The 24,599-nt window shown below is 33.6% G+C and overlaps 2 protein-coding genes across 6 annotated transcripts in view; one reads left to right on the top strand and one right to left on the bottom strand.

Annotated features, from left to right (window-relative positions):
* Positions 1–786: 786 nt before the first annotated feature.
* On the bottom strand, positions 787–7,330 carry LOC127793914 (uncharacterized). 4 transcript variants are annotated; one of them, XM_052324703.1, is made up of 4 exons: positions 6,963–7,330; positions 2,224–2,693; positions 1,929–2,150; positions 1,513–1,801 (listed from the first exon to the last, which is right to left on the bottom strand). In XM_052324703.1, exons 2-4 carry the CDS (start codon positions 2,380–2,382, stop codon positions 1,688–1,690), a joined length of 495 nt encoding a protein of 164 aa, XP_052180663.1. In that variant the 5' UTR covers positions 2,383–2,693; positions 6,963–7,330; the 3' UTR covers positions 1,513–1,687. The 4 variants fall into 4 exon arrangements, 1 of the variants encoding a protein (XP_052180663.1); XR_008021504.1 differs by lacking the exon at positions 1,513–1,801 and adding an exon at positions 804–1,375 and having other exon boundaries at positions 1,929–2,693; XR_008021506.1 differs by lacking the exons at positions 1,513–1,801; positions 2,224–2,693 and adding an exon at positions 890–1,375.
* A 6,206-nt stretch (positions 7,331–13,536) lies between these two features.
* LOC127795634 (mediator of RNA polymerase II transcription subunit 6) overlaps positions 13,537–24,599 on the top strand; it is a 30,810-nt gene continuing 19,747 nt past the window's right edge. Inside the window, exons 1-2 of one of the 2 annotated variants that reach the window (XM_052327429.1) lie at positions 13,537–13,903; positions 14,668–14,842. In XM_052327429.1, coding sequence (XP_052183389.1) covers positions 13,665–13,903; positions 14,668–14,842 — 414 coding nt within the window. In that variant the 5' untranslated portion in view covers positions 13,537–13,664. The remainder of the gene's footprint in view (positions 13,904–14,667; positions 14,843–24,599) is intronic. The other variant, XM_052327428.1, reaches the window with a different exon arrangement.

Genomic DNA, 24,599 nt, shown 5'->3' with positions numbered 1-24,599 from the left:
AAGTGTACCAATACACCCAATGACCCTCCCCTAGTGAGGGCCCCTACAACTCTATTCTCTAGTCAGGGTTGATTTTACAAAATATTCTATCTAATTGTGATATTTCGATTAATGTGATATTATAAATTATTTTATTTTTTTATGGGTCACCATGTATTCAAATCTTGAATACATACAGCAGCTGTGGGTAGTTTTTAAAAAAAAAAAAAATTCAAAGAGTGTTGGTGTGAAAGTACAATTCTAGTAAGAGAGTCAGATCAAATCAGTATATAAATATTGATTGGAACCAGACTATGTAAATTAAAATAAGTTCAACAACTAATCACAAAATCTTGGTGATCCTTTCTATCTAATAAATAGGGAGTCTACTTTAAAACCATCTACTCTGCACCCACCACCGAGTACATGCTTTAACCGAAATCGTATAAAGATACATTAGAAATTTCTAGAAAATGCTTACTTATAACCTATCAAGAATTAGCAACTTGTCCATTAAGTGACTTTGGCACTAGACATTCCCCAAATGAATATTATGAAATGCTCTAGTAATAATTTACTTCTCATGATAAATATAAAACTGTAAAGTTCTTTTATAAGATAGCCTGAATTAGGTTTTTGCTCGACAAAAAAGGACAAAAAATATATATTTTTACAAAATGAATGTTACTAGTGTAACAAGAATACTAAAGATCATCTGGTAGTGTAACTAAATAGGCCTAATAATACCATATAATATATGACAAATTGTTAAGCTATACCAACAAAATATGGTCATATTTGGGCCCAGATCTGGCCTTTCCCCACTGGCCCACAACCAAAATGAGCTCCAACCCCAACAAAATGCTCTCTCTATCAGGTGGGCCTTTTTTCTTTTTTTGGGTCTCCAATGGAAGATAATGAATGAAATAAAAATTGGATATGAAAATAAACAGATGGAAGAATATTATTTAACAACAAATTACAATTAACACTATTTACTGTTTCGCTCATATATTTAAGCCTGCTGCTGATATACTCATACACATAAAATCTAGAAAGAAATATATATTTCTTTCATCCAAAGTATGTTCCAACCTTCAACATCTCAAAATATATGTAAGTTTTGAGATCATCATCCTGGCAACATTGAAACGTATTGAAACATAACAGTAGTTCATCGGATATGTCTCAGACAACAAATGATCAATATTGAATTTTTTTCAGCAGCATCTTCTGAGAATATATAAAAAAATTCCACATCCTATGGCCAATCTTGATTTTTCCCATGCCAGGACAAGGGTACCTTTTTGCTCTAAACTACAGTTCTTCCAAGTTTCTCACCAAAGCATGCCAAGCCCATCAAACAATTCACTGAATACACCTAGAGTAAAGAAAACTGCTCCCACAAAATTAGGGTTCTAACCAAATGAAAAACTACCCAACTCATAGCATAAGTTTTCACCAATATCAAATTTCTCCATGATACAGTTAATGAGAAGAATAATACAGCTACCTCAGTACACACAGCATAAGTTTTCACCAATATCAAATTTCTCCATAAATAGATAAAGAGCCTATCAACTACTTAGTTAACAAACAAAACACAAGATATTACAGTTGAAGGACAAACACCACATGAATATAAAACACATATAAACATGAAAGCACTATAACAAAAAACAGGGGGGTCCAAATCATAATTAGGAAATCAACTACTAGCATTGCTGCAATGCCACGCCGTTGTTTGATTCTGAAGCAATGCTGCAATAAGGAACCAACTATATCTTTTTCCCCCAAAGAAACTTTCATTAACAGGAGCCAACTATAAAATCAAAGTAGATTGAAGACCTTGTCACAGTGCAATAAGAAGTGAACTCTCAATTAAATCCCACAATTCATCCATATAATTAGACACGTTGAAAAGGGGGGAAAAAAATCTTTATATGTACCTTCCCTTCTTCATCAGAGCACCAATGGCGAACAAGCCCATTGAATTGATCTTTGTTCACTAGAGGGTCATCCATGCATGCCACCATTTGTTCCGCAGTCATATCTTTATCAGAACATTTGCACTTTATCTCACAATCCCATCTTATCAAGTTTTCGTGCATATCCTTTGTTATTGATTTCTTGGCTACTTCAGTTAGGTGTGGCTCAAAGGTGAACTTTGACTACAAAGAAAGCAGTGATTGATTTTTCGATCAATGAAAAAGCTATATACATCAATCACATGCATATTTGTACCTCTATTATCTCCCACAGCTCATCCATATTGCTTTTTGGCACCAAATTCCAAGCCAGGTAATTTGTGTTGTAGTATATTTTTTTATTATGGACAAAAATGTTTCTTTTTGAAATTTTGATAAAAGTTTCGAAACTTTGTTTAGGTATTTTGAAACACATTTCAGAACACCTGTATATTGTTTCAAAACATGTATATTTTAGACATGTTCTGAAACCTGCGTATAAAAGTTTCGAAACATGTTACTATTTAAGAAGTTCCTAAACCTACTCCGAGTGTTTCGAAACATTTGTCAATATATTATAGAAAAATAATAGAATTCTACCAAAAAGTTTTTGTATAGTTTTATATATTTATTTAAACTAAAAAAAATCAATTTTGAAGCCAAAACATGCAGGCATGGGTGCTTTTAATTGGTCCATCTAATCTCATTTATGAAGAATTGACCAATCCCATCATTCCATGTCAACACCTGCACCAGATAGGACAGTTTTGAAGCAAAGTTTCAAAACATGGGCAAATATTTCGAAACATACTTTTCAATGCTTCAAAACATATGACAAAAAAATGTTTTGTGTCACTTCTTTTCAGTCCAAACAGCTTTTTTTACTCTCAAGTGTTTTTCAAGCTTGTAAGTAGCAGGTTTGGAGACTTTTTAAGGGTTGATGAACTTACTCTTAAGGCATTCTTCCAAAGCACTCAAAGAGATACAAGCTCTTCAACCGCTCAAACTTTTCAATACTTCCCAACAAAGTTAACCATTGTTTCATTCATTCATCTGGGAAAGTAAGATCCATCCTTGAGCTTGTTTTACAATTGTGTATTTACACTTAAATTGTACCATCTTGTTTTCTTGTTTCAAACCGGTTTGTAGCTGAGCCTAGGTTTGAAAAACTACAAGATTTGCAAAAGATTTTGAGGTGAACCATGAAAACCACTATTGTATGTTTTTTAGGGTTTTGATTGATAGTGGAAAAAACCTCCAAAAGGGAAGCTTGGAGGGAGTGTAGGCTAGAATCAAATGTTAGGAACCCAAGCCTAACTTGTGATTATCTTGACGATATATTCAGGAGAATAGGAGAAATAAAGAGAAATGGGAAAGGATCAGACAAAATAATAGATAATAACACAGAGAGAGAGAGAGATGGAGAATTAGACAGAAAAAGAGAGAGAGAGAGAGAGAGAGAGAAGGAAATAGATGGGAGATAGGGAGATTTAGAGAGAAATCGAGAGAGAAATGGAGAATTTCAAAGAAAAGGGAAAAACTTTTAATTCATCCAAAAAGCATCCAATCGACCAAGAGGTTACAACTTTATATAGGAAGCTAACCAATAGTTATTTGTGGTAGTTTCCGCTCCTCCATTAGAGGTAATTGCTCCTAAACACTACCCAGCTATCTCTAATCTATAAATAACTAACTAATACAATTTTGCATAAATAAATAAAAAAATATAACTAACCTAAACCACGACACCAAACCACTATAAAATCCTTTTGTCTATTTACATATTTTGCTTTACCAATGCATCTATCTTCTATATTGCCAAGTAACTTAAAACATTGCATATCAAATATCAAAGTGAGTTTGATTACATAGCCAAAAGCATAAAAGTTTTGGTTTCAATATTAAAACCAAGTTCTTTCAGTTCAAATTATTGCCTTTAGATTCTCATAACAATCACCTTAAATCTCTTTTTAATTTATACAAGTTAAAACTCTAAGTTACAAGATCTTAAAACTCTATTCAAAATCAATAGTGTAAAAGTTTCGAAACTTAGAACACAAGTTTTGAAACATACTCGAGAAGTTTCAAAACATTGTCTTACAAATTTTGGAACATTGAAAGATTATGTCATAGTTTTTGAAAAGTGGACATTATTTTCTAATGAGACAAGCAAACCATTGAATATATTCTACCTAATCAATCACCATCTTTGGATCCTACTCAAGGACAATTTACTCCATGTAGTAAGTACTCTATCCCATTTCTAATATCTCATACCAATGATTGGGATATTCATATTGCTCTTACAAAAGGTGTTCAATATTGTACTCAACATCCAATATGTAATAGCGTCTCGTGCGGTTTCTTATCTCCCTCCTATAGAACTTCCATTTCATCTTTATCGCCTGTTTCTATTCCTAAGAATTGGAAGGAAGCACTTTGTACTTCAAAGTGGAAGGAAGCCATGTGGGAAGAGTTTAGAGCCTTAGCCAAGAATGATAATTGGGAAACTTGTGAATCTTCCAATAGGAAAAAAGGTGCAGGATGTAACTGCATCTTTGTTGCTAAACATAAGCCTAATGGCACAATAGCAATATTTAAAACAACGTTTATTCCAAAAGGAATCACCTAGACTTGTGGAGTAGACTACCAAGAAAATTCTCCCTTGTAGCAAAGATTAACTCTATTCAAGTTCTTTTGTTTTATGTTGCTAATATTGGGTGGGCTTATAAAAACTAGACATGAAGAATGCCATTCTACATGGAGACCTAGGACAAGAGTGTATATGGAGATACCTTTAGGCTTCTCTACTCAAATGACAAAAGGTAAGGTATGTAGACTAATGAAAAGCCTTGTGTGGTTTGGTCATTAAGTAGCATGAAGCAAGCTTTGTATGTCAATGAGTCAATGACATTGACTTGACAAGGAATGCCCTATAAAGCTATCAAAATTGAAAGATTATCTAGCTAGAGAGTTGGAATCAATTTGGGAAGATTATGACACTTTCTTAGAATTGAAGCTGCACAATCTGACAAGACAATCTTTATTTCACAAAGGAAATATGTTTTGGATCTCATAGAAAAAATTGGTACCTTAGGGTATGAACCAACAAAGAAGCCTAACAAAACAATCACATCTTAAATTTGGAGATGGTGATAAGGTTGACCTCGAGGCATTACAGATCAAGGGGAAGGCGGATTTATCTCCCTCACACTCATCCAAACATAGCATACAATGTTAGCGTGATAAGTCAATCTATGCAATATACCCTCACACAACTCATTTGGAAGCAATCAATTGAGCCTTGAGATATTTGAAATTTGCTCCTAGAAACAAATTGTTATTTGAAAAAGATGGACACTTGAGGATAGAGGCCTAACCTAATACTGGGCATGCTCACCAAATGATAGGAGATCTACAACAAACTATTACATGTTCATTGGCAACAATTTGGTCATTTAGAGAAGCAAGAAGCAAATTGTCATAGATCAATGACTCAATCAAGTGTTGAGGCAGAATATAGGGTGATGGCTCATGGTGTCTATGAACTTTTGTGCCTTAAGAAAATCAAGAGAGACTTAACGATACTTAATAACAGACCACTTATCCTATTTCGTGACAATAAGAATGTCATTAATATTGCAAATAACTTAGTTCACCATGACAGAACAAAGCACAGTGAGATTGATAGACACTTCATCAAGGAAAAGTTACACAAGTGGTTAGTTATGCAATACCTTTTGTGAAGTCTGAACATTAGTTGATTGACATCTAGACTAAGGATCTTAGTGGTAAATTTTTTTCATTCTAATCTGAACAAGATGGGCAAGAAGAATATACATACATCCTCTTGAGTCGGAAAGTTAACATCTATAAATATGAGATGATTGATAGTTTCAATCTTTAATTGATTGATAGTTGCAGTTGTGCTATGAAATTGATAGCACATTGACAGTTATGTAATCTTTCCCATTTGAAGTAATAGCAGTGTTTAGAAAACTAGATGAGGGTACCAAATAGATGAGAGGTTCAAGTGTCAGTGGTTGGGCTGAGGTTGTTAGACCATGGTCAAATGAAGATGCATTTTCATCAAATAAATGATAGGCAAAATTTAAAACTATGATATAAAAAATTTAAAGAACTAAGAAAGAAGCACTTGTTGTATAACATATACATGATGGTTCAAAGCAACTGCCCAAAGGATATTTTGAAAACCAACCTGTTTACCATCTTTTATTCAAGAATAACATATATTAACAGGATATTGTGGTGCCACATTGAACTTATTTTGGTGCATACGACTATTCTACTTAAGTAACTTAACTTCTTTCATGATAAGGGATTGTCTAAGGTGTCACTGCAGAACCATTTACATCTTGAGTTGATCAAGCACCAATTAGCCATGTCTAGTAATTGAGTTTACCGTATAGCAGAGCATAAAACTCTCCCACAATTGCATTACAATTTCTATGCTACCTTACCTTGCACACAATCCTTTAGACTACAATCCAAGTAAACATAAAATAAAAATAAATAAATAAAATAAGATCTAGCAATGACTTAATACTCTTGGGCACAAAATTTATTGACAAATCTGATATTCAATAAACCTTTTCTGCAGAATGATTTCGTTACTAATGAACATATATAAGGGGGAAAAAAAGACTCACTAAAACAGTTTATAATTACAAAAGGTTACTTTCATACCACTTCAATAATTTTTTGGTATAGTATTTTGGAAAAAGATCATTGTCCAGTGTCCAATTTAATAGATAGCACCAAACACTTGCATTTAGGCTCATGCCGCTCATCCAATAACTAGATGCCCCACAAAGCACACAACCGCAGGTAATATGCAACCCAATTGATACGCCATCTGTTATTCCTTTTTTTTCCGATTGTCTTCACCCCAACTTTAGAAGATTTTGTAATCAATTTATCAGAAATCTCACACAAATGAACCCAGGGATTGAGAAGCCAAAAGCCGGAAGCCGGGCATTTTTGTAATCAATTTACCTTGATTATGCCTCTGAGAGCGACCCCGACGTTGATGGCGTCTCTGAATCCGACCGGCGCAGATAGGGCTAGTGAGGTGGGGTCTGACGTTTCCGTCTTTGCAGAAGATGAGCTGTGAATGGTGATGGTCTGATAGAGAGGGTTCTACGCCAGGGCTTCGGTGTCCGCAGAGGCTGAAATGGCGTGAGGAATGGGGGAGATTTGGGTGGTTTCAATTCAATCGCAGGTCGCACGGGGATGAGGGTGAGTTTGCTTTGGCTTTCCCCAATCTTCTGTCTGCTACAAACATTTCATTTCCCGCCTCTTCAATCTTCGTTCATGAGTGCAATTTTGTTCACCCCTTTTTAACCGGGTGAACATGACCCTCAGTTCCTTGGGGGTGGGTTAAATATAACAGAGGTGCGGTCAATTGATTTGATATTTAACTAGTGGATCACCATGCGATGCATGGATGAATGGATATTGTAAAAAAAAAAAATATTGTTAAAGTAAAAATTATATAATTTAATAGTTACAATAAATGAAAATCATAATAAAGAAGTAAAAAATAAATAAAATAACCGTGTTACAATCATGAAAATACAACAAAAAAATTATAAATTTTGAAAGATTTCCTTATATGCATTCAAGGGTAGACAAATAATTAAAAGCACATAACTCTATCCCGAAACTATGTAAAAATAAACCTAAATTAACATGTAATACAATAAGCAATGCGTAAAAAATAAAAAAATTACACAATAACAGAAAAAAAAATAAACGATAACCAACCTCTTTATTTTGAAATATGCATTCAAGGGTAGACTTTTTGGGGGGGGGATTTTTACGTGTATTTGTCTCATATGTGCATACCACACGAACCCTCAAGGCCTAATTTTTCTTAGTTGCATTCACATCACTCACTTGACAGAATAGTGGTGCTATGTTACACCAGAAGACCAAATTGGATAAAAAAATACGGTTAAAATTTACTAAATAAAAGTAAAGAATAAGAGAAAATTTGAGAAGAATAATCGAGAAAGGAGAAGAGAATAAATGGAAGAGTTGAACGGGAATGGAGAGGAAGAAGAGCAAGATATTTACTTTCTTTTATTAATTTTTCTTCATTCAAATTCTCCTATTTTCTTCAATTTATCAAATCACATGCCACCATTAAATTTCTCTTTTTTCCCACGCTTTGCCACACAATTTGAATCTTACTCACTTAACATAATTTGCAAAACACAAATTTAATTTGTATTTAATTTCTCCAAGTCCAACATATAACACATCTTCAGTGTAGACTAATGGAAAAAAGGAGAATTAAATAAATGACAATAATCAATTAAGTTGAAAAATAAAATTATGACATTTAAAATTATAAAAAATAAATTTAAATTAATTAAATTGTATGTAAAATAAAGATAATTTAAAAAATCAATTAATTATATAAAATAATAATAATCAAATTTTCAAAATTGATTATCCATACATGACTTTACATATTTCTCCTAACAATTAATTATCACATTTAAGACATGTCAAATTTTTAAGGAAGTAAAAAAAAAAATATAACATTTAAGTTATATTTAAAATTATAAGAAAAATAATTTAAATTAATTAAACTATATATAAAATAAAGATAATTTAAATAATCAATTAATTATATAAATGATAATAATCAAATTTTCAAAATTGATTATACATGACTTTACATATTTCTCCTCGCAATCAATTACCACATTTAAGACATGTCAAATTTTTAAGAAAGTAACAAAACAAAAAGTTAAAAAAATAAAATTATAATATTTAAATTATATATATAATTATAACATTTAAAAATTTAAAAAATAAATTTAAATTAATTAAATTATATATAAAATAAGAATAATTTAAATAATCAATTAATTATATAAATGATAATAATCAAATTTTCAAAATTGATTATCCATACATGACTTTACATATTTCTTCTGACAATCAATTATCATATTTAAAACAGATCAAATTTTTAAGAAAGTAACAAAAAAATAAAGTTAAAAAATAAAATTATAATATTTAAGTTATATATAAAATTATAACATTTAAAATTATAATTTAATTAAATTTAAATTAATTAAACTATATAAAATAAAGATAATTTAAATAAATAATTAATTATATAAATGATAATAATCAATTTTTCAAAATTAATTATACATACATGACTTTACATATTTCTCCTTACAATCAATTATCACATTTAAGACATGTCACATTTTTAAGAAAGCAACAAACAAAAATAAAGTTAAAAAATAAAATTATAACATTTAAGTTATATATAAAATTATAACATTTAAAATTATAAAAAAATAAATTTAAAATAATTAAACTATGTATAAAATAAAGACAATTTAAATAATTAATTAATTATATAAATAATAATAATCAAAATTTTAAAATTGATTATCCATACATGACTTTACATATTTATCCTAGCAATCAATTATCACATTTAAGACATGTCACATTTTTTAAAAAGCAAAAAAAAAAAAAAGTTAAAAAATAAAATTATAACATTTAATTTATATATAAAATTATAACATTTAAAATTATAAAAAAATAAATTTAAATTAATTAAACTATATATAAATAAAAATAAAATAAAAAATTTACTTGACAGTCGGTATTCAACAGTATTACTTAATATCTCAAGATTTCTCCTGATTTAAAAAAGTCTCATTTTTTTGTAATTTATTTTAATTAAAATTTTATGCTAATATTTAAAAATTAATAATATAGATAAATTAATAATATTTATCTTGGCTCTTCATATACCAACATGATTACACATTCTCCAAACACTATTTAGTTATGAAAAAACCATTTACATGTTCCAAGAACTATATTTCCAAGACTTAATTAATAACCTATAAAAATTCTATTTCAAGTAAGCAAAAAAATTAAAAAAACATAATAAAATATCAAAATAGTAATCGGAAATGGGCGGGAAAAAATTTGACGGTTGTTTTGTTATAATATATATATAGATTGGCCCTATGTTACATTTAACTCTTAAGGGACTGAGGGTTGACCGGCTCTATTACATTTAACCCCCAAGAGACTGGGGGTTATGTTAACCCTCGTTAAAAGGGCGAACAAAATCACACTCCATTCATGGAGGAAACCAAATGCACCATCGCCAAAGCGACAGCCACTCCAATCTTCCTTCGTCTCGTAAGTACAACACCTCATCCTCTACTGACGGATCCTTCTTTCGTCGCTATAAAACAACTTCATTGCGCATATGTCATATGAACGCAACATATATTATAATGGAAAATCCTTGAAAACCTGACAGACTTACCGACGACCTTATCGAATGGGAATAAAAAGACAATTTTACCGCATGTCTTGCTCTCTCCTTCCCCCCTATGGATTTGCCTCGCTCTTACTGCTCTCGTCTCCCCTGCCATGACCGCTACCCTAGTCTCGCCGTCACCCTCGCCCGATCGTCATTGCATCTTCAACGACGATCGGCGAGGTGGCGAGGGCGACAGTAATGCTAGGGCAGCGGCCATGATATGGGAGACGAGTGAAGCAGGGACGAGGGTAATTTTGTCTTTTTGCCCCTTTTCTATAAATCTCTCTGTGACTCGTTCTGGCTCTGTAGTGGAGCTCTACTATAATATATATTATAATAAATTATTGTTATAAAATGATTAAAATAGATGCAATAAAAAACAAAAATGATAAAACATTATTTAAAAAAAAAATAAAATAAATTTCATAATATATTCAAACAAAAATGTATAAATATAGGGATCTTTTGTAAATACAATTTTTAATATATAAATTTATAAAAAAATATTTATTTAATCTAAGAATAAATATAAATTTCATAATACATTTAAATAAATTTTAAAACTTAATTATATAAACAAATTAAAAATTTTGAATTATAGGCTAAAAAAATTGCATCTATGGATGGAAATAGACTTCTAAATCAAAAATGCATTTTTAATATTTTTTATGTTATAAAATGATTGAAAAAAAATTAAAAATTGTAAAAACAGCCTGTAAACATTTATTAACATTTAAAAAATATAAATATTTTAAAAACACTGAAATAGCACCTCAAAAAGTTTTCATGCATCATAAAAACGCCATCTATAATAAATTAAAAAAATAAATTTGTTGTAGCAACAAAGTTGTTAAAAATTTAATTATTATTTAGAAGCTATAAGTTGAAATATTGTTCACGTCATTCATTATTATTTAGAAGTTATGCATTTTATTAAATGGTATTTAAAGTATTTTATATTTTGAATTGTAAAAGATTTGAAATAGTTTTATTTTCCTATAATTATATTATACTATATATTATGTATGGTAATAATAATCATTGCTCAAGGATAATAGTTAAGTAACGATAAATATATTATTTTTAGATAAAGTATATTATTTATACTTTATTTTTAGTGAATAAAAAAATTGTATTAATTAATGATCAATATATCACATAATATATTTATTACATTTTATTTTTAACACTCGAATAATTTTATTAGTGTTAAAAATAAAATGTAATAAATTATAAAATAAATAAAATACATTTATTACTATTTAACCATTGCGTTAAGATAAAATTGTTATTACTATAATACAATAATTAAATTTATATGCTATATGAGATAGCTTGATAAAGAAGTAAAGAGTATGGTCTGTGCCGACAAGGGATACTATTAGGCATCTAAATGAATGATGGCTCGATCCATTGTTCAAGATAATAGAATTCTTAAGATTGGCATTAATTTGTTGTCTGGGTCTTGAGTCTTCAAATGGATGTTGGGCTGAATAGTCTTTAGAAGACTTATTCCTCGAATATTTGGGTATTTGACTAATTAGTTTTTAGATGACTAAGTTTTAGAAAAATTGGGAGAGTCTTCAGGAGGTGCTACGCTTTAGAGTTTATAGACGAGCCTGTGACACAAACACAATAGAAGGCACGTGAAAAGCTTTTTCGCACGGGTCATTCAATGCCAAAGTCATGTGATGTTGTGATACAAAATAAAGTATTGAGTATATGCTATATGAGGCTTTGGGCCAATGTTTTTGAATGTGTTTGGATTTGAAGTGTTATGTCTAGGCATTAGAGTGCTAGATTTAGATCTTAAAGGTGCGAACTCATGACACATGGCATGCTTGGGTTAGATTGACTATTCGAGTAAAAAGTCTACGGATAAGGCCGGAATATTTGAAGATATATTTGGGGATAGGATGCTCCAAATAAAATCTTTCGAATTAAATTCCCTTAAAACCTCTTTTAAGTCTTTGGGATTAAGGGGTTGGCCTCGAAGACTCTTCAAGGTGAGTCTTTGGGCTTAAGAGTATGGCTATTCTGAAAACTCTTCGAAGTCATTGGGAGACTTATGCCTAGAAGATTATTCGGGGTCTTCTGAGTCTTCAACCTTCTTGATACTTATTTGAAATTTTGGATTTTTAGTTTGATTTTTTTATGATACCCCCACAATAATAATAACTAAAATAAAATGAAAAAATGATATTATTATTAAAGGGATAATGCTAATAATTATTTAATAGTTAAATAATAATAAATACATATTTTTTTAGACAATATATATTTATTAGATTTTTTTTATTATATCAAAAAAAATTATTAGTGGAAGTTAAATGTATCGTGTTTTAAATTATATAATTAATTAATAAAATTATTTAAAAGAAATAAATATTATATATATTTTATCTAAAAACAATATACATTTATTACTTTTAAACATTACCCTTATTTCAAAAAATAAAAAATCACTTTAAAATTGAAGACTTAATAAAAGTGTAATTTTACTTTATAATATGGTTAACGTCGGTGGAAATTCTATTCGCAGCCATATTTGTACTCTTTGTAATTATATTTTAATATATCTAAAATACCCTTTTTTGAAAACTCATTTTTACCTTCACACTCACTTTCTCTCTCAATCAATTACCCGCCACCCATCTCTTCCAAAACGAAGACAATATAACAAAAAATACCACATATGTTGCAATCAAAAATAAAAAATAAATAAAAATATAACAATAGAATAACACACACATATATATACATTAACACTTGCACTATATACAAAAATATAAATATACATATATATACACACACATATGTATATATACGTGCACATAGACACATATATATATATACATACATATATATACACAAGAAAGAAGCTCAACGGCCATGGCCGCGGAGCTTCAAGAATCACGCTCCCCAAACCCCAATGTTCAGGGGGATTGAAGGCTCCCGAACTCCAGCGTTCACGATCATGGCTGTCTTCATGGGTATCGCTTGCTTCCTATATATATATGTCTGCATGCGTTGTGAAATGCGTATATATATTTACGTGTGTCTCTGTGTATATTTGAATATATGTGTCTATCGTTTTTATTTGTTTATGTATTTCGGAGGTGTGAGGGTATTTTTGAAAAAAATAATTATAGAGAGTTATCACATGACTCAAAAAAAAAAAAAATTTTTTTAATACGAGTAAAAACGTGACTGTAAATAAAATTTTCCTAACGTTAGTTGCACGCCCATTCGCCGCCTCATTTTAGCTCTCGGCACCCCAAATCGACGCCCCGATGTCGGAAACAGAATAAGTTTCCTACAAGGTTTTAACGGGGCAGGGAACCAGCCGCTCAACTTTGGAAGTTGGAGGGGCGGCGGCAATGGCGACGACGCCGATGATGCCGGCTGCGGGGGAGGGGAATCAGGTGGCGGTGCCACAGCCTCCGGGGACGGACATGACGGGAATATGCTTCAGGGATCAACTGTGGCTGAACACATACCCTCTCGACCGAAACCTAGTCTTCGACTACTTCGCCCTTTCTCCCTTTTACGACTGGACCTGCAACAACGAAAACCTCCGCATGCGCTCCATTCATCCTCTCGATATCTCTCACCTCTCGTATGATTTCTTTCTCTCTCTGTGACAATGAAAACCTAGTGTTTCACTGCTTGGAATACTGAAATTTCTAGCCATGCTTGATATTTAAGGATTTTAACTTCGCTGAGTTTTAATTGCAGCTTGCCTTAGTGACTATTCTGTGTTCAAATTGAAGCTCTTGAAATGTTTTTGCCAGTGTGTTTGCCCAATAATTATTATAAAGTGTGCTGATACCCCTCTTCGAGCATATACGAAAACCTAGAAATTAGATCAGAAGCTTTAATTAGAGAATTTGAAAATGCATTTCTGTTTAGGCAATTCAAGCATTTCTACAGTGCCCAGAGGGGAGACTAGATTAAAAGTTAAAGTCTGATGAAGGTTTGTAGTGAACACGGGGATTTTGGATAAAAAGTTACAAGGATGTCATCATTTAGGTTGAAAGTTGGATTTTGTATTTGATGAAACTATTCCCTGGAAATGGCACCTTTTTGGTTGTGTATTTGAACATGGTACATGTTTGTTCAAGCTATCGGCCACTGTTGTAAAGACTTGCCTGACGTGCCTTCCAGTGAAATTAGCTCATGCCATATATTCTTTCTTTCTTTTTAAATAAGTAACCATGACATAGATTTCTTGACAAACTGTTAAGTTTGGATTTCTTGACAAACTGTTAAGTTTGCTTATTAATGAAGCACATCAAGTATCATGGTCATGATAATTCCGGTTGCATGCCCCATATAATTAGGGAAGGCATCACAAGGGATAATGATTATTTTCTTCTATAGGAAAATGACAGGCACAGAATACATGCTGAGTGACGTTATGGAGCCCCACCTCTTTGTCATCCGTAAGCAAAAGAGGGACAGCCCTGAGAAAGTCACACCAATGCTAACATATTATATCTTAGATGGTTCTATATACCAAGCACCACAACTTTGCAATGTTTTTTCTGCTCGAATAGTAAGTCCTCTCTCTCTCTTTCTGTCACATTTTGAAATAATACTGTTTAACTTTGAGGTATATGATGTTGTTGTTCAACATTTGCAAAGACTTGATTAGATGATTTTCAAGTTTTAAGTATCCCATTTGCCAATTCAACATTTTGTACAGTGGCAGCTTCCCTCAGGCCATATTGGTTCCGTGCCCCCCCCTCCTCCCCCCCCCAAAAAAAAAAAAAGAGTTTACTGTCTAGTTGTTCTGTTTGATTTGTTTACAGAATTTTTCTTTACGAGTGGGACTGGCTCCATTGTTCTTCTTTTAATGGGACAACATCTGGTCATTTAGTAATTGAGTTCTGGACATTCTGTCACTGCTTTTTTTAATGGGACAACATCTTTTATTTTATTTTATTTTATTTATTTTTTATTTTTTTTAATGAACCTTGCTTTGGAGATTTCTTTCCAACTTGGGATTTTTGATTAAAGGTCCTTGCAAAATAGTGCAAGTTCTTGAGTTGGATAGTATTTTTAGGAGATTGATGTTTCATTTTTGTTTTATTTTCTCTTATAGGACTTCAAGAGTTTCTCCTGTTTTTGGTTAGTATTATTTGGAAAAGGCAGTTTTGGTCTGATTTCTCATGAGTTCTGAAAAAGCAACTCTTTTTCCATTCTTGTTGCTAAGCAAAGTTACAGATTGCTGCATGGTTGATTAAGTTAAAATTTTAATGCTGCTCTTGATACTTGTCATTGGAACTGTAAAAGGAACTTTGAAGAGAATAGAATTCCTTGATCTTCCATTCCGTGTGTAAGCTAATAAATATACAAGAAATCTCCTAATAATTATCCTAAAAACTAGGAACAGATTACAATCCTAATTAGTAGGACTAGATAACTTTATAATTTACAGATTCACATAAGAGATTAAAAAACTTAAAACAAATAAGGCTTTATCTTCTAATCGGCTCCTTATCCTTTTCTATTTGATAGCCAATCATCCAGCTTTAAACTTCAATCGTTGACACTCCCCCTCAAGATTGAGAATATCATCCATTCCAAGCTTGCTAGTCATCTTTTAATAAATGGTTGCGGGTAACCCTTTAGTTATAATATCTGCAAGCTATTCACAAGATGATATATATGGGGTACAAATCAAGCCACTATCCAATTTTTCTTTGATAAAATGTTTGTCCACTTCAACATGTTTAGTTTTGTCGCGTTGAACTAGATTGTGAGCAATATTTATTGTTGATTTGTTGTCACAATAGAGTCTCATAGGTGCTACCAAAGTGATTTTTAAGTCATCTAGTAGTATTTTCAACCAAAGCAACTCACAAACTCCTAGAGCCATGGATTTGAATTTTGCCTCCGCACTTGACCGGGCCACTAAACCTTGTTTCTTACTTCTCAAAGTCACAAGGTTACCCCCTCGGAAGGTACAATACCCAGATGTAGATCTCCTGTCCACCACTGACCCTGCATAATCTGCATTAGTATAGACTTCAAGTGTCATGCATTCTCCCCTTTTGAACATAATGCCTTTTCCCGATGTTCCTTTCACATAATGCAATATTCTATAAATTGCCATTTAGTGAGTTTCTTTTGGATTATGCATGAATTGGCTAACCACCCCTACTGCATATTGTTGAAGAAAATGATAACATATAGTATACATTTCTGTTTCTATCTAGCTATTGTTTCAGTTCAAGTTTGTTAGTATTCTGTTAGCTTGTTTTGCTGTTAAGGCTTAGTGCCTTCTCTATCAGCTGAGTATATATATATATATATATATATATTAGCTGGTTCATATTTGTAATTAATTAATACAAGATCGAGGCATTCTTCTCTCTACTTTTCTCTCGTTTTATGTTATCATTTCTTACATGGTATCAGAGCCACTGGTCATGGCTTCCGATCTGAATTGCAGCGCTTCATCTCTTCCTCGATCTTCTGCATCTTTTCTTTCAAATTCACAACTCGATTTTTCTTCAGTTGCCAAAGCTCTTAATTACAGTCCGATCAAGCTAGGAACAAGCAATTATTTGTTCTGGAAGGCACAAGTTCTTGCTACGGTTAGGGCGTATGATTTGTCGGAGTTTCTCAACAAACGTACTCCTCCTCCTAAATATCTTCCTACTTCAGAATCGAACTTAAATTCTGAATCAAATCCAATTGGAGAAGATTCAGATGCATCGGTTCTTAATCCAGACTATATGAACTGGATCATATCGGATTAGCTGCTGCTTGGATGGCTGTTCTCAACAATTGATCATGAAGTACTTGCGCAGGTAATCCACTGCGAGTCTTCATTGGAGGTATGGCTGTCTCTTGAGAATTTATATTCTCAACAAACCGTTGCAAAATCTTTCCAGTTGAAACAACAACTACGATCGGTAAAGAAAGACTATGTCCATTAATGACTACATTCTAAAAATTAAGACAATTGGACATGCCTTGGCTGCCATTGGCGAACCTCTAGGTGATAAAGATTTACTACTATCCATATTAAATGGATTGGATCATGACTATGAAGCCGTTGTCAGCCTAATCACCTATCAAATGGATGAAATTAACATTGAGAAAGTTCAATATCTGCTGCTTATGCATGAGCAACGTTTAACTGCTTAAAAATCAGTCCGTTTTGTCTACTGTTAACTTTGATACGAGTAGCTCAATGAATGTTAATGTTGCATCCTATGGATCAAAATCTGGTGATAGATTTTCTAATAATAGAGGTAGTTTTACTCCTCGAGGAAGTGGTTATATGAATAGAGGAGGTCGTGGCCGTGGTGGCAGGTCCGGTGGCTACTCCGAGGACTACTTAAGGATGGTTTGTATCAGTTGACCTCAGCTTTTGATCCAGCTGAGTCCACTCATGCTGTTTTATCGCAGCCTTCCAAGTCTTCAAGTGTTGTTATACATCCTTCTGTTTCTCTTCAATGTAATCGACAAAGTCAACTTGTTTCTGATATGTTGTCTAACAATGTTGATGTTGTCTCTATTAATTCAAAGAATATTGTTCAGCAGTGGCATGCCAAGTTGGGACACCCTGCTTTTCATGTACTGAAACATGTTTTGAATAAGATTCGAGTTTCTTGCTCAAATTCAAATTTAGCATTTTGTGATTCTTGTAAACTTGGTAAGCTACATCAATTACCATTTTCTTCTTGTCCAATAACAGCAACACATCCCTTAGGATTAGTGTATGCTGATGTATGGGGTCCGGCACCTATTCTCTCTACTGAAGGATTTAGATACTATCTGATCCTAGTTTATGCTTATTCACGTTATTCTTGGCTGTATCCTCTTAAGTTGAAATCTGATGTTCTTTCCACATTTACTACCTTTCACAAATTAGCTGAGCTGCAATACAACTTCAAACTTAAAAGCCTTCAAACTGACAATGGTGGGGAATTTAAAGTTTTGTTGCCTTATCTTCGGTCATGTGGTATACAACCTCGGTTTACATGTCCCTATACACACCAACAAAATGGTGTTGCTAAAAGAAAACATAGACATATTGCTGAAATTGGACTTACTCTTCTATCACATGCTCATATACCTCTTAAATTCTGGGTAGAAGCTTTTCAAGTGGCTGTTTATACCATTGATCTTTTGCCCTCAGCTCCTTTGAAGCTAAAATCTCCATTTGAATTACTTTTTCACAAAGAACCCAACTACATGCATCTCCAACCTTTTGGTTGTTCATGTTTTCCCTACTTAAGACCTTACAATAGACATAAGTTTGACTTGCACTCAGCTAAGTGTGTCTTCATTGGATATAGTTCAATTCATGCCGAATATAAGTGTTTGCATCCTTCGGGTAAGATTTATATCTCTCAACATGTTCAGTTTAATCCTACTGATTTTCCTTATTCGAAATTGTTTGTATCATCTATAAATAAGCCTATTCAACCTTCTTCTTCGTGTCCCTCTACTGCTATATTTCATTCTCTTCCTTCTTTTCATTCTAAGAGATCTCGGGTAGCATAGTCTTCAAAGCCTTCTTCTCCTGTCACTCAAACAACACTTCCATCTTTGCCTTTGGAAAACTCTGGTTTTCCTTCTTTGTTACCAGTTTCTTCAGACATACAACAAGGTCCTTCCCTTTGCTCGCTTCCTCCTCGTCCTAAATTTGTACCTCTACCTTCTGTTCATCCCATGATTACTCGTTCTAAGTCTAAACAACTGTGTTCTTCTCCTCATGCCCTCCTAAGTGCTCTAGAACCTAACTCAGTTGATGAAGCTCTCTCTGATCCTCGTTGGACTCAGGCAATGGAGGAAGAGTTTTCTGCTCTTTAACGCAATAATACTTGGGAATTGGTACCAGCTTCTCCATATATGAATTTAATTGGATGTAAATGGGTGTATCGGACTAAATACAAAGTTGATGGATCCATTCTAAAACACAAGGCCCGTTTGGTTGCAAAAAGTTTTCTCTAAACTCCTGGAATTGATTATTTGGAGACCTTTAGTCCAGTTGTTAAAGCTCCTACCATTAGAATTTTGTTCTCCTTGGCAGTTCATTTTGGCTGGGATATTCAGCAAGCAGATATAAATAATGCTTTTTTGAATGGAGAACTAATAGAGGATGTTTATATGACTCAACCAGCTGGCTTTGTTGACTCTAATCTTCCTTCTCATGTTTGTAAACTGAAGAAATCATTGTATGGATTGAAACAAGCACCTAGAGCTTGGTATCTTAAGTTGAAATCTGCGTTGCAAGATTGGGGGTTTTCTAGAGCAGTATCAGATGCTTCACTCTTCATTAAACGAACTGACACAACAGTTTTATTTCTTTTGGTGTATGTTGATGACATATTAATCACCGGATCTAATCCTATTATCTTGCAGAAGTGTATTCAGGATCTAGATGATCATTTTGCTCTCAAAACTTTGGGTTTTGTCAGTTATTTTCTAGGCTTTGAAGCTCATAGAACTGCTGACGGTTTGTATCTTTCGCAATCAAAGTATGTTTTGGATCTCTTGAAGAAAGCTTTTATACAGGATTGTAAGCCTTGTGATACACCTCTGATATCTGGTTTTGTTTTTACTGACAAGGGAGAGCCATTTTCAGATCCTACTCTTTACCGGACTCTAATTGGTTCTCTTCAATATTTGACAAATACTAGACTTGATATTTCTTTTGTGGTAAACAAGCTTAGTCAGTTCCTGTCTTCTCCTAAAATGGAGCACTGGTTAGCTTGCAAAAGGCTTCTTCGATATCTTAAGAGTACTATCGGTTTGGGGCTAGCTTTCCGGCCTATGGAACACGGTCTGTCTTTGATTGTGTTTACTGATGCTGATCATGCTGGATGTCAGCTTACACGAAGGTCGACAAGTGGTGTTTGTGTGTTTCTTGGTTCTAATCTGATAGCTTGGAGTTCTAGAAAGCAATCAGTTGTGGCTCGATTGGTTGGTGAAGCTGAATATCGCGCACTGGCTCAAGGAGTGACTGAAATTCTGTGGTTAAAATCTTTGTTCTCTGAGCTGGGCTATTCTATATGTCATACTCCTATTTTGTGGTGCGATAATATGGCTGCCAAAAGCATAGCAAAGAATCCGATGTTCCATTCCCGCACTAAGCATATAGAAATAAATGTGCATTTTGTGCGTGAGAAAGTTGAAAAATGTGTGGTTGAGATTAGATATGTGCCCACTTTATATCAGGTTGTTGATATCTTTACTAAGAGTTTGCCTCATGATCGATTACAGTTTTTGTGTAATAAAATTGGTTTGCAGTTTTCTCCTACTATAAAGTCACAGCTGATTGTCAATACTGCTGTTATAAAGAAACAAAGGAATTCCAAGTCTGAAGGGAGGTCTAAACTGAAGGGAAATGTTGAAGAAAATGATAATAGATAGTATACATTTATGTTTCTATATGTTTCTATCTAGCTATTGTTTCAGTTCAAGTTTGTTAGTATTCTGTTAGCTTGTTTTGCTGTTAAGGCTTAGCGCCTTCTCTATCAACTGAGTATATATATATATATATATATCAGCTAGTTCATATTTGTAATTAATTAATACAAGATCGAGGCATTCTTCTCTCTACTTTTCTCTCGTTTTATGTTATCATTTCTTACACATATGTAATATTCGGCCGAGTATGAGCTAGGTAAATTAGTCTTCCCACTAGCTTTTGGTAGGACCTCTTATCAATTTCATTATCCTCTGGGACTTCCCCCAATTTATGATTGGGTTCAATTGGAGTTTTAGTTGCCTTACAACCTAGTAGTCCGATTTTTGTTAGCAAATCCACAATATATTTCTGCTGTGAAATAAAGATGCCTTCTTTTGAGTGGGCAACTTTTATGCCTAAGAAGTATTTTAATCTTCCCAATTATTTAATTTCAAACTCCTTGATTAGGCATTCCCTGAGTTTATTCCTACCTTCTTCATCATTTCCGGTCACAACAATATCATCCACATACACAAGTAAAGCTGTCACTTCTCCTGTGGTTGAGTGATGTATGAAGAGGGTATGGTCTCCTTAACTTTATTTATACCCTAGAGTAAGCATTACTTTTGTAAACCAACCAAACCAAGCCCCGGGAGATTGTTTAAGGCCACATAAAGGCTTCTTCAATTTGCACACTACATGATCTTGAGTAGTTGGACTATATCCAGGTGGTAAATCCATGTGAATTTCCTCTTCTAGGTCTCCATGCAAGAAGACATTTTTACATCATATTGTAGCAATGGCCAGCCTAGATTAGCAGCTAGAGATAGGAGTACTCGAACTGTGTTTAGCTTTGCAATAGGGGCAAATGTGTTTAGGTAATCTATGCCATATACTTGAGTGTATCCCTTGACCACTAGTTTGGCCTTATATCTATCTAATGTCCCATCAGAATTATATTTGACTGTGTAAACCCATTTACATCCCACCGGGTGTTTTCCTTTAGGTAATTGAACCAACTTCTAAGTTTGGTTTTTTTCAAGGGTTGCCATCTCGACTTCCATGGCATTCCTCCAATTCTTGGTAAAGTGCTTGGGAATAGGTATGGTATGCAGGCTGGTCAAGAAGGTTTTATGTGGGTTAGATAATTTGGAATAGGACAAAAACATATGCAATGGATGCTTGGTACAGGTCCTAGTGCCTTTTCTAAGGGAAATAGGTCATTCAAGATCACTTTGAGAGATTTCGGGCTCACTCACATGTTCAATAGGTTCGGTTATAGATCTAGAGGGATTGATAGGAGTTTATCTGATGAGATTTCAAGGAGACCGTCAGTGCTCTTAGCAGCAGGTTCAGGAGATGAATTGGATTCTTGGACATGCATAGGGCTAGAAACTAGCTGCTTCTGTCTTGAATAGACCTATAGAGGAGGAGTACTTGGAGTAGGGTCCTCTTGAGTCATATTTGATGAACCCTTAGAATTAACTAGATTAGAATAAGACAAAGAATAAGAAAAATCTAGATTAGGCAGGGATGAAATTGGGTCTCTGTTTGTGACTGTTTGGCTGTTATGAGAATGGTCAAAATAAGGCATGTTTTCCACAAAAGTCACATCAGCTGACACAGAGAATTTTTTTGAAGGGGGATGGTAACATCTATAGCCTTTTTGTGTAGATGAGTATCCAATGAAGATGCATTTTAGAGCTCGGGGGTCTAACTTGCCTTTATGAGGATTATGAATATGGACAAATGATAAACACCCAAATTTTTTTGGTTTCCAACAACTAGGGATATGAATATCAGGGAAGTGTTTGGTTAGGAGCTGCCTGGGGCTAAGAGAGTCAAAGAGTTTGGGAAGGCAATCGATTGATAAGGGATGTGGTGGTTAGAACTGTTTCTCCCTAATAGTGTTTAGGAACATTATGGTGAAAAAAGAGTGCTCTAGTAACAGCCAATAGATGCCCATTTTTCCTCTCGGCTACCCCATTTTGTTGAGAAGTATAGGGACAAGAGGACTCATGGATAATCCTTTTTTGTTGGAAAAAAATTGATAGGGTTTGGTTAAAGAAATCTTTGACATTATCAGATCTTAGTCTCTTGATTTTCACTCCAAATTGAGTACTAATCATGTTATAGAAGTTAGGAAAAATAGTGCTCACTTCAGATTTATTTTTCATAAGGAATAACCATATCACTTGGGTGTAATCATCCACAAACACTATAAACCACTGTGCCCCAAAAATATTGGGAACGGTTGCAGGGTCCCAAACGTCATTATGAATGAGAGAGAATGGAATAGAAGTTCTTTTATTCGATGAAGGATAAGTCACCCTCTTATGTTTAGCAAATTCACAAACTGGACACTGAAGTTTTTTAACATCAAGACCCCTAAATAAAGTTGGAAACATGATCCTAAGAGTAAAAAATGAGGGGTGACCAAGGTGATATGATGTAACAAGATCTAATCTCTACTAGATTGCACCAAACGTGACACAAAATTCACCTTTTCCTTTTTCTCCTACTCATTTGGTCCCTCAAGATAGTATAGGCCAGCCCTAGACTTAGCAAGCCCAATCTGTTAAGAAAGATGAAAAAATGCTTCTCTTCAATCTTATTTCCCTTAGACGGGTATGACAAATTATATACAAAACTTTTTCCTAAATCAGGAGATTCCTAATAAGAAAGATTGTATGGATAGGAAAGTAAAACCAATCCTAAAATACAGCAGCTAAAAAAGATACAATCAATAATAGGAAATATACAACAGATATCTAAATTAAAAAAATACTATCTTTATTTTAGGAAACATATCAATCAATCACTGATTTGCTCTTGACTGAGAATAGGAACCGGATCTGGTCCTTCATTGCTGACACTCCCCCTCAAGATTGGGAGTGGATATCATGCATCCCAATCTTGCCTACCATCTTGTGAAACACAGCAGCCGGAAATCCCTTAGTTAGTACATCCGCTAGTTGCTTATTTGAAGAGATATAAGGAGTACAAATCAAACCATTATCCAACTTTTCCTTTATAAAATGTCTATCCACCTCAACATGCTTTGTTCTATTATGTTGAACCGGATTGTGGGCAATGCTAATTGTTGATTTATTATCACAAAACAGCTTCATGGGTGCTGTCCATTGAATCTTAAGATCATCCAACAATATCTTTAGCCATAGAAGTTCACACATCCCTAGGGCCATGGATCTAAATTCAGCTTCTGCACTTGACCGAGCAACCACAATTTGTTTCATGCTTCACCATGTTACCAAATTTCCTCATAGAAAAGTACAATAACTCGACGTTGACCTCTTATCCACCATGGATTTTGCATAGTCAACATCCGTGTAAGCTTCAAGGGTCATGGTTTCTCCTTTCTTGAATAAAATACCTTTCCCAGGTGTCCCCTTCAAGTAGTGTAGGATCCTATACACTGCCTTTAGACGTGTCTCCTTTGGATTGTGCATAAATTGGCTAACTACTCCAACCGCATAGGCTATGTCTGGTCGAGTATGAGCCAGATAAATTAATTTCCCAACTAGCCTTTGGTAGGACCCTTTGTCAACCGTATCATCTTCCAAGGCTTCTCCTAGCTTGTGATTTGGTTCAATAGGGGTTTCTGTTGCCTTGCAGCCAAGTAGCCTAGTGTCTTTGAGAAGGTCTACTATATACTTCTGCTGTGAGATGAAGATTCCCTCTTTTGAATGAGCTACTTCGATTCCCAAAAAATATTTCAACCTCCCCAATTTTTTAATTTCAAACTCTCTTACCAAACACTCTGTTAGCTTACGTATGCCTTTCTCGTCATTTCCAGTGACAACAATGTCATCAACGTACACTATAAGAACTGTCACTCCCCCTACAGCCGAGTGATTAA

The sequence above is a fragment of the Diospyros lotus genome, chromosome 2 (assembly GCF_014633365.1).
Source record: "Diospyros lotus cultivar Yz01 chromosome 2, ASM1463336v1, whole genome shotgun sequence".
NCBI lineage: Eukaryota > Viridiplantae > Streptophyta > Magnoliopsida > Ericales > Ebenaceae > Diospyros > Diospyros lotus.
This window is presented reverse-complemented; position numbering and strand designations above follow the sequence as displayed.

Coding starts and splice junctions, on each gene's coding strand:
- LOC127793914 (XM_052324703.1), bottom strand. CDS start 2,382: ATGTGTTTCAAAATACCTAAACAAAGTTTCGAAACTTTTATCAAAATT. Junction 2,151..2,223: donor AGCTGTGGGAGATAATAGAG/GTACAAATATGC, acceptor CTTTCTTTGTAG/TCAAAGTTCACCTTTGAGCC. Junction 1,802..1,928: donor GCTCTGATGAAGAAGGGAAG/GTACATATAAAG, acceptor TTGATTTTATAG/TTGGCTCCTGTTAATGAAAG.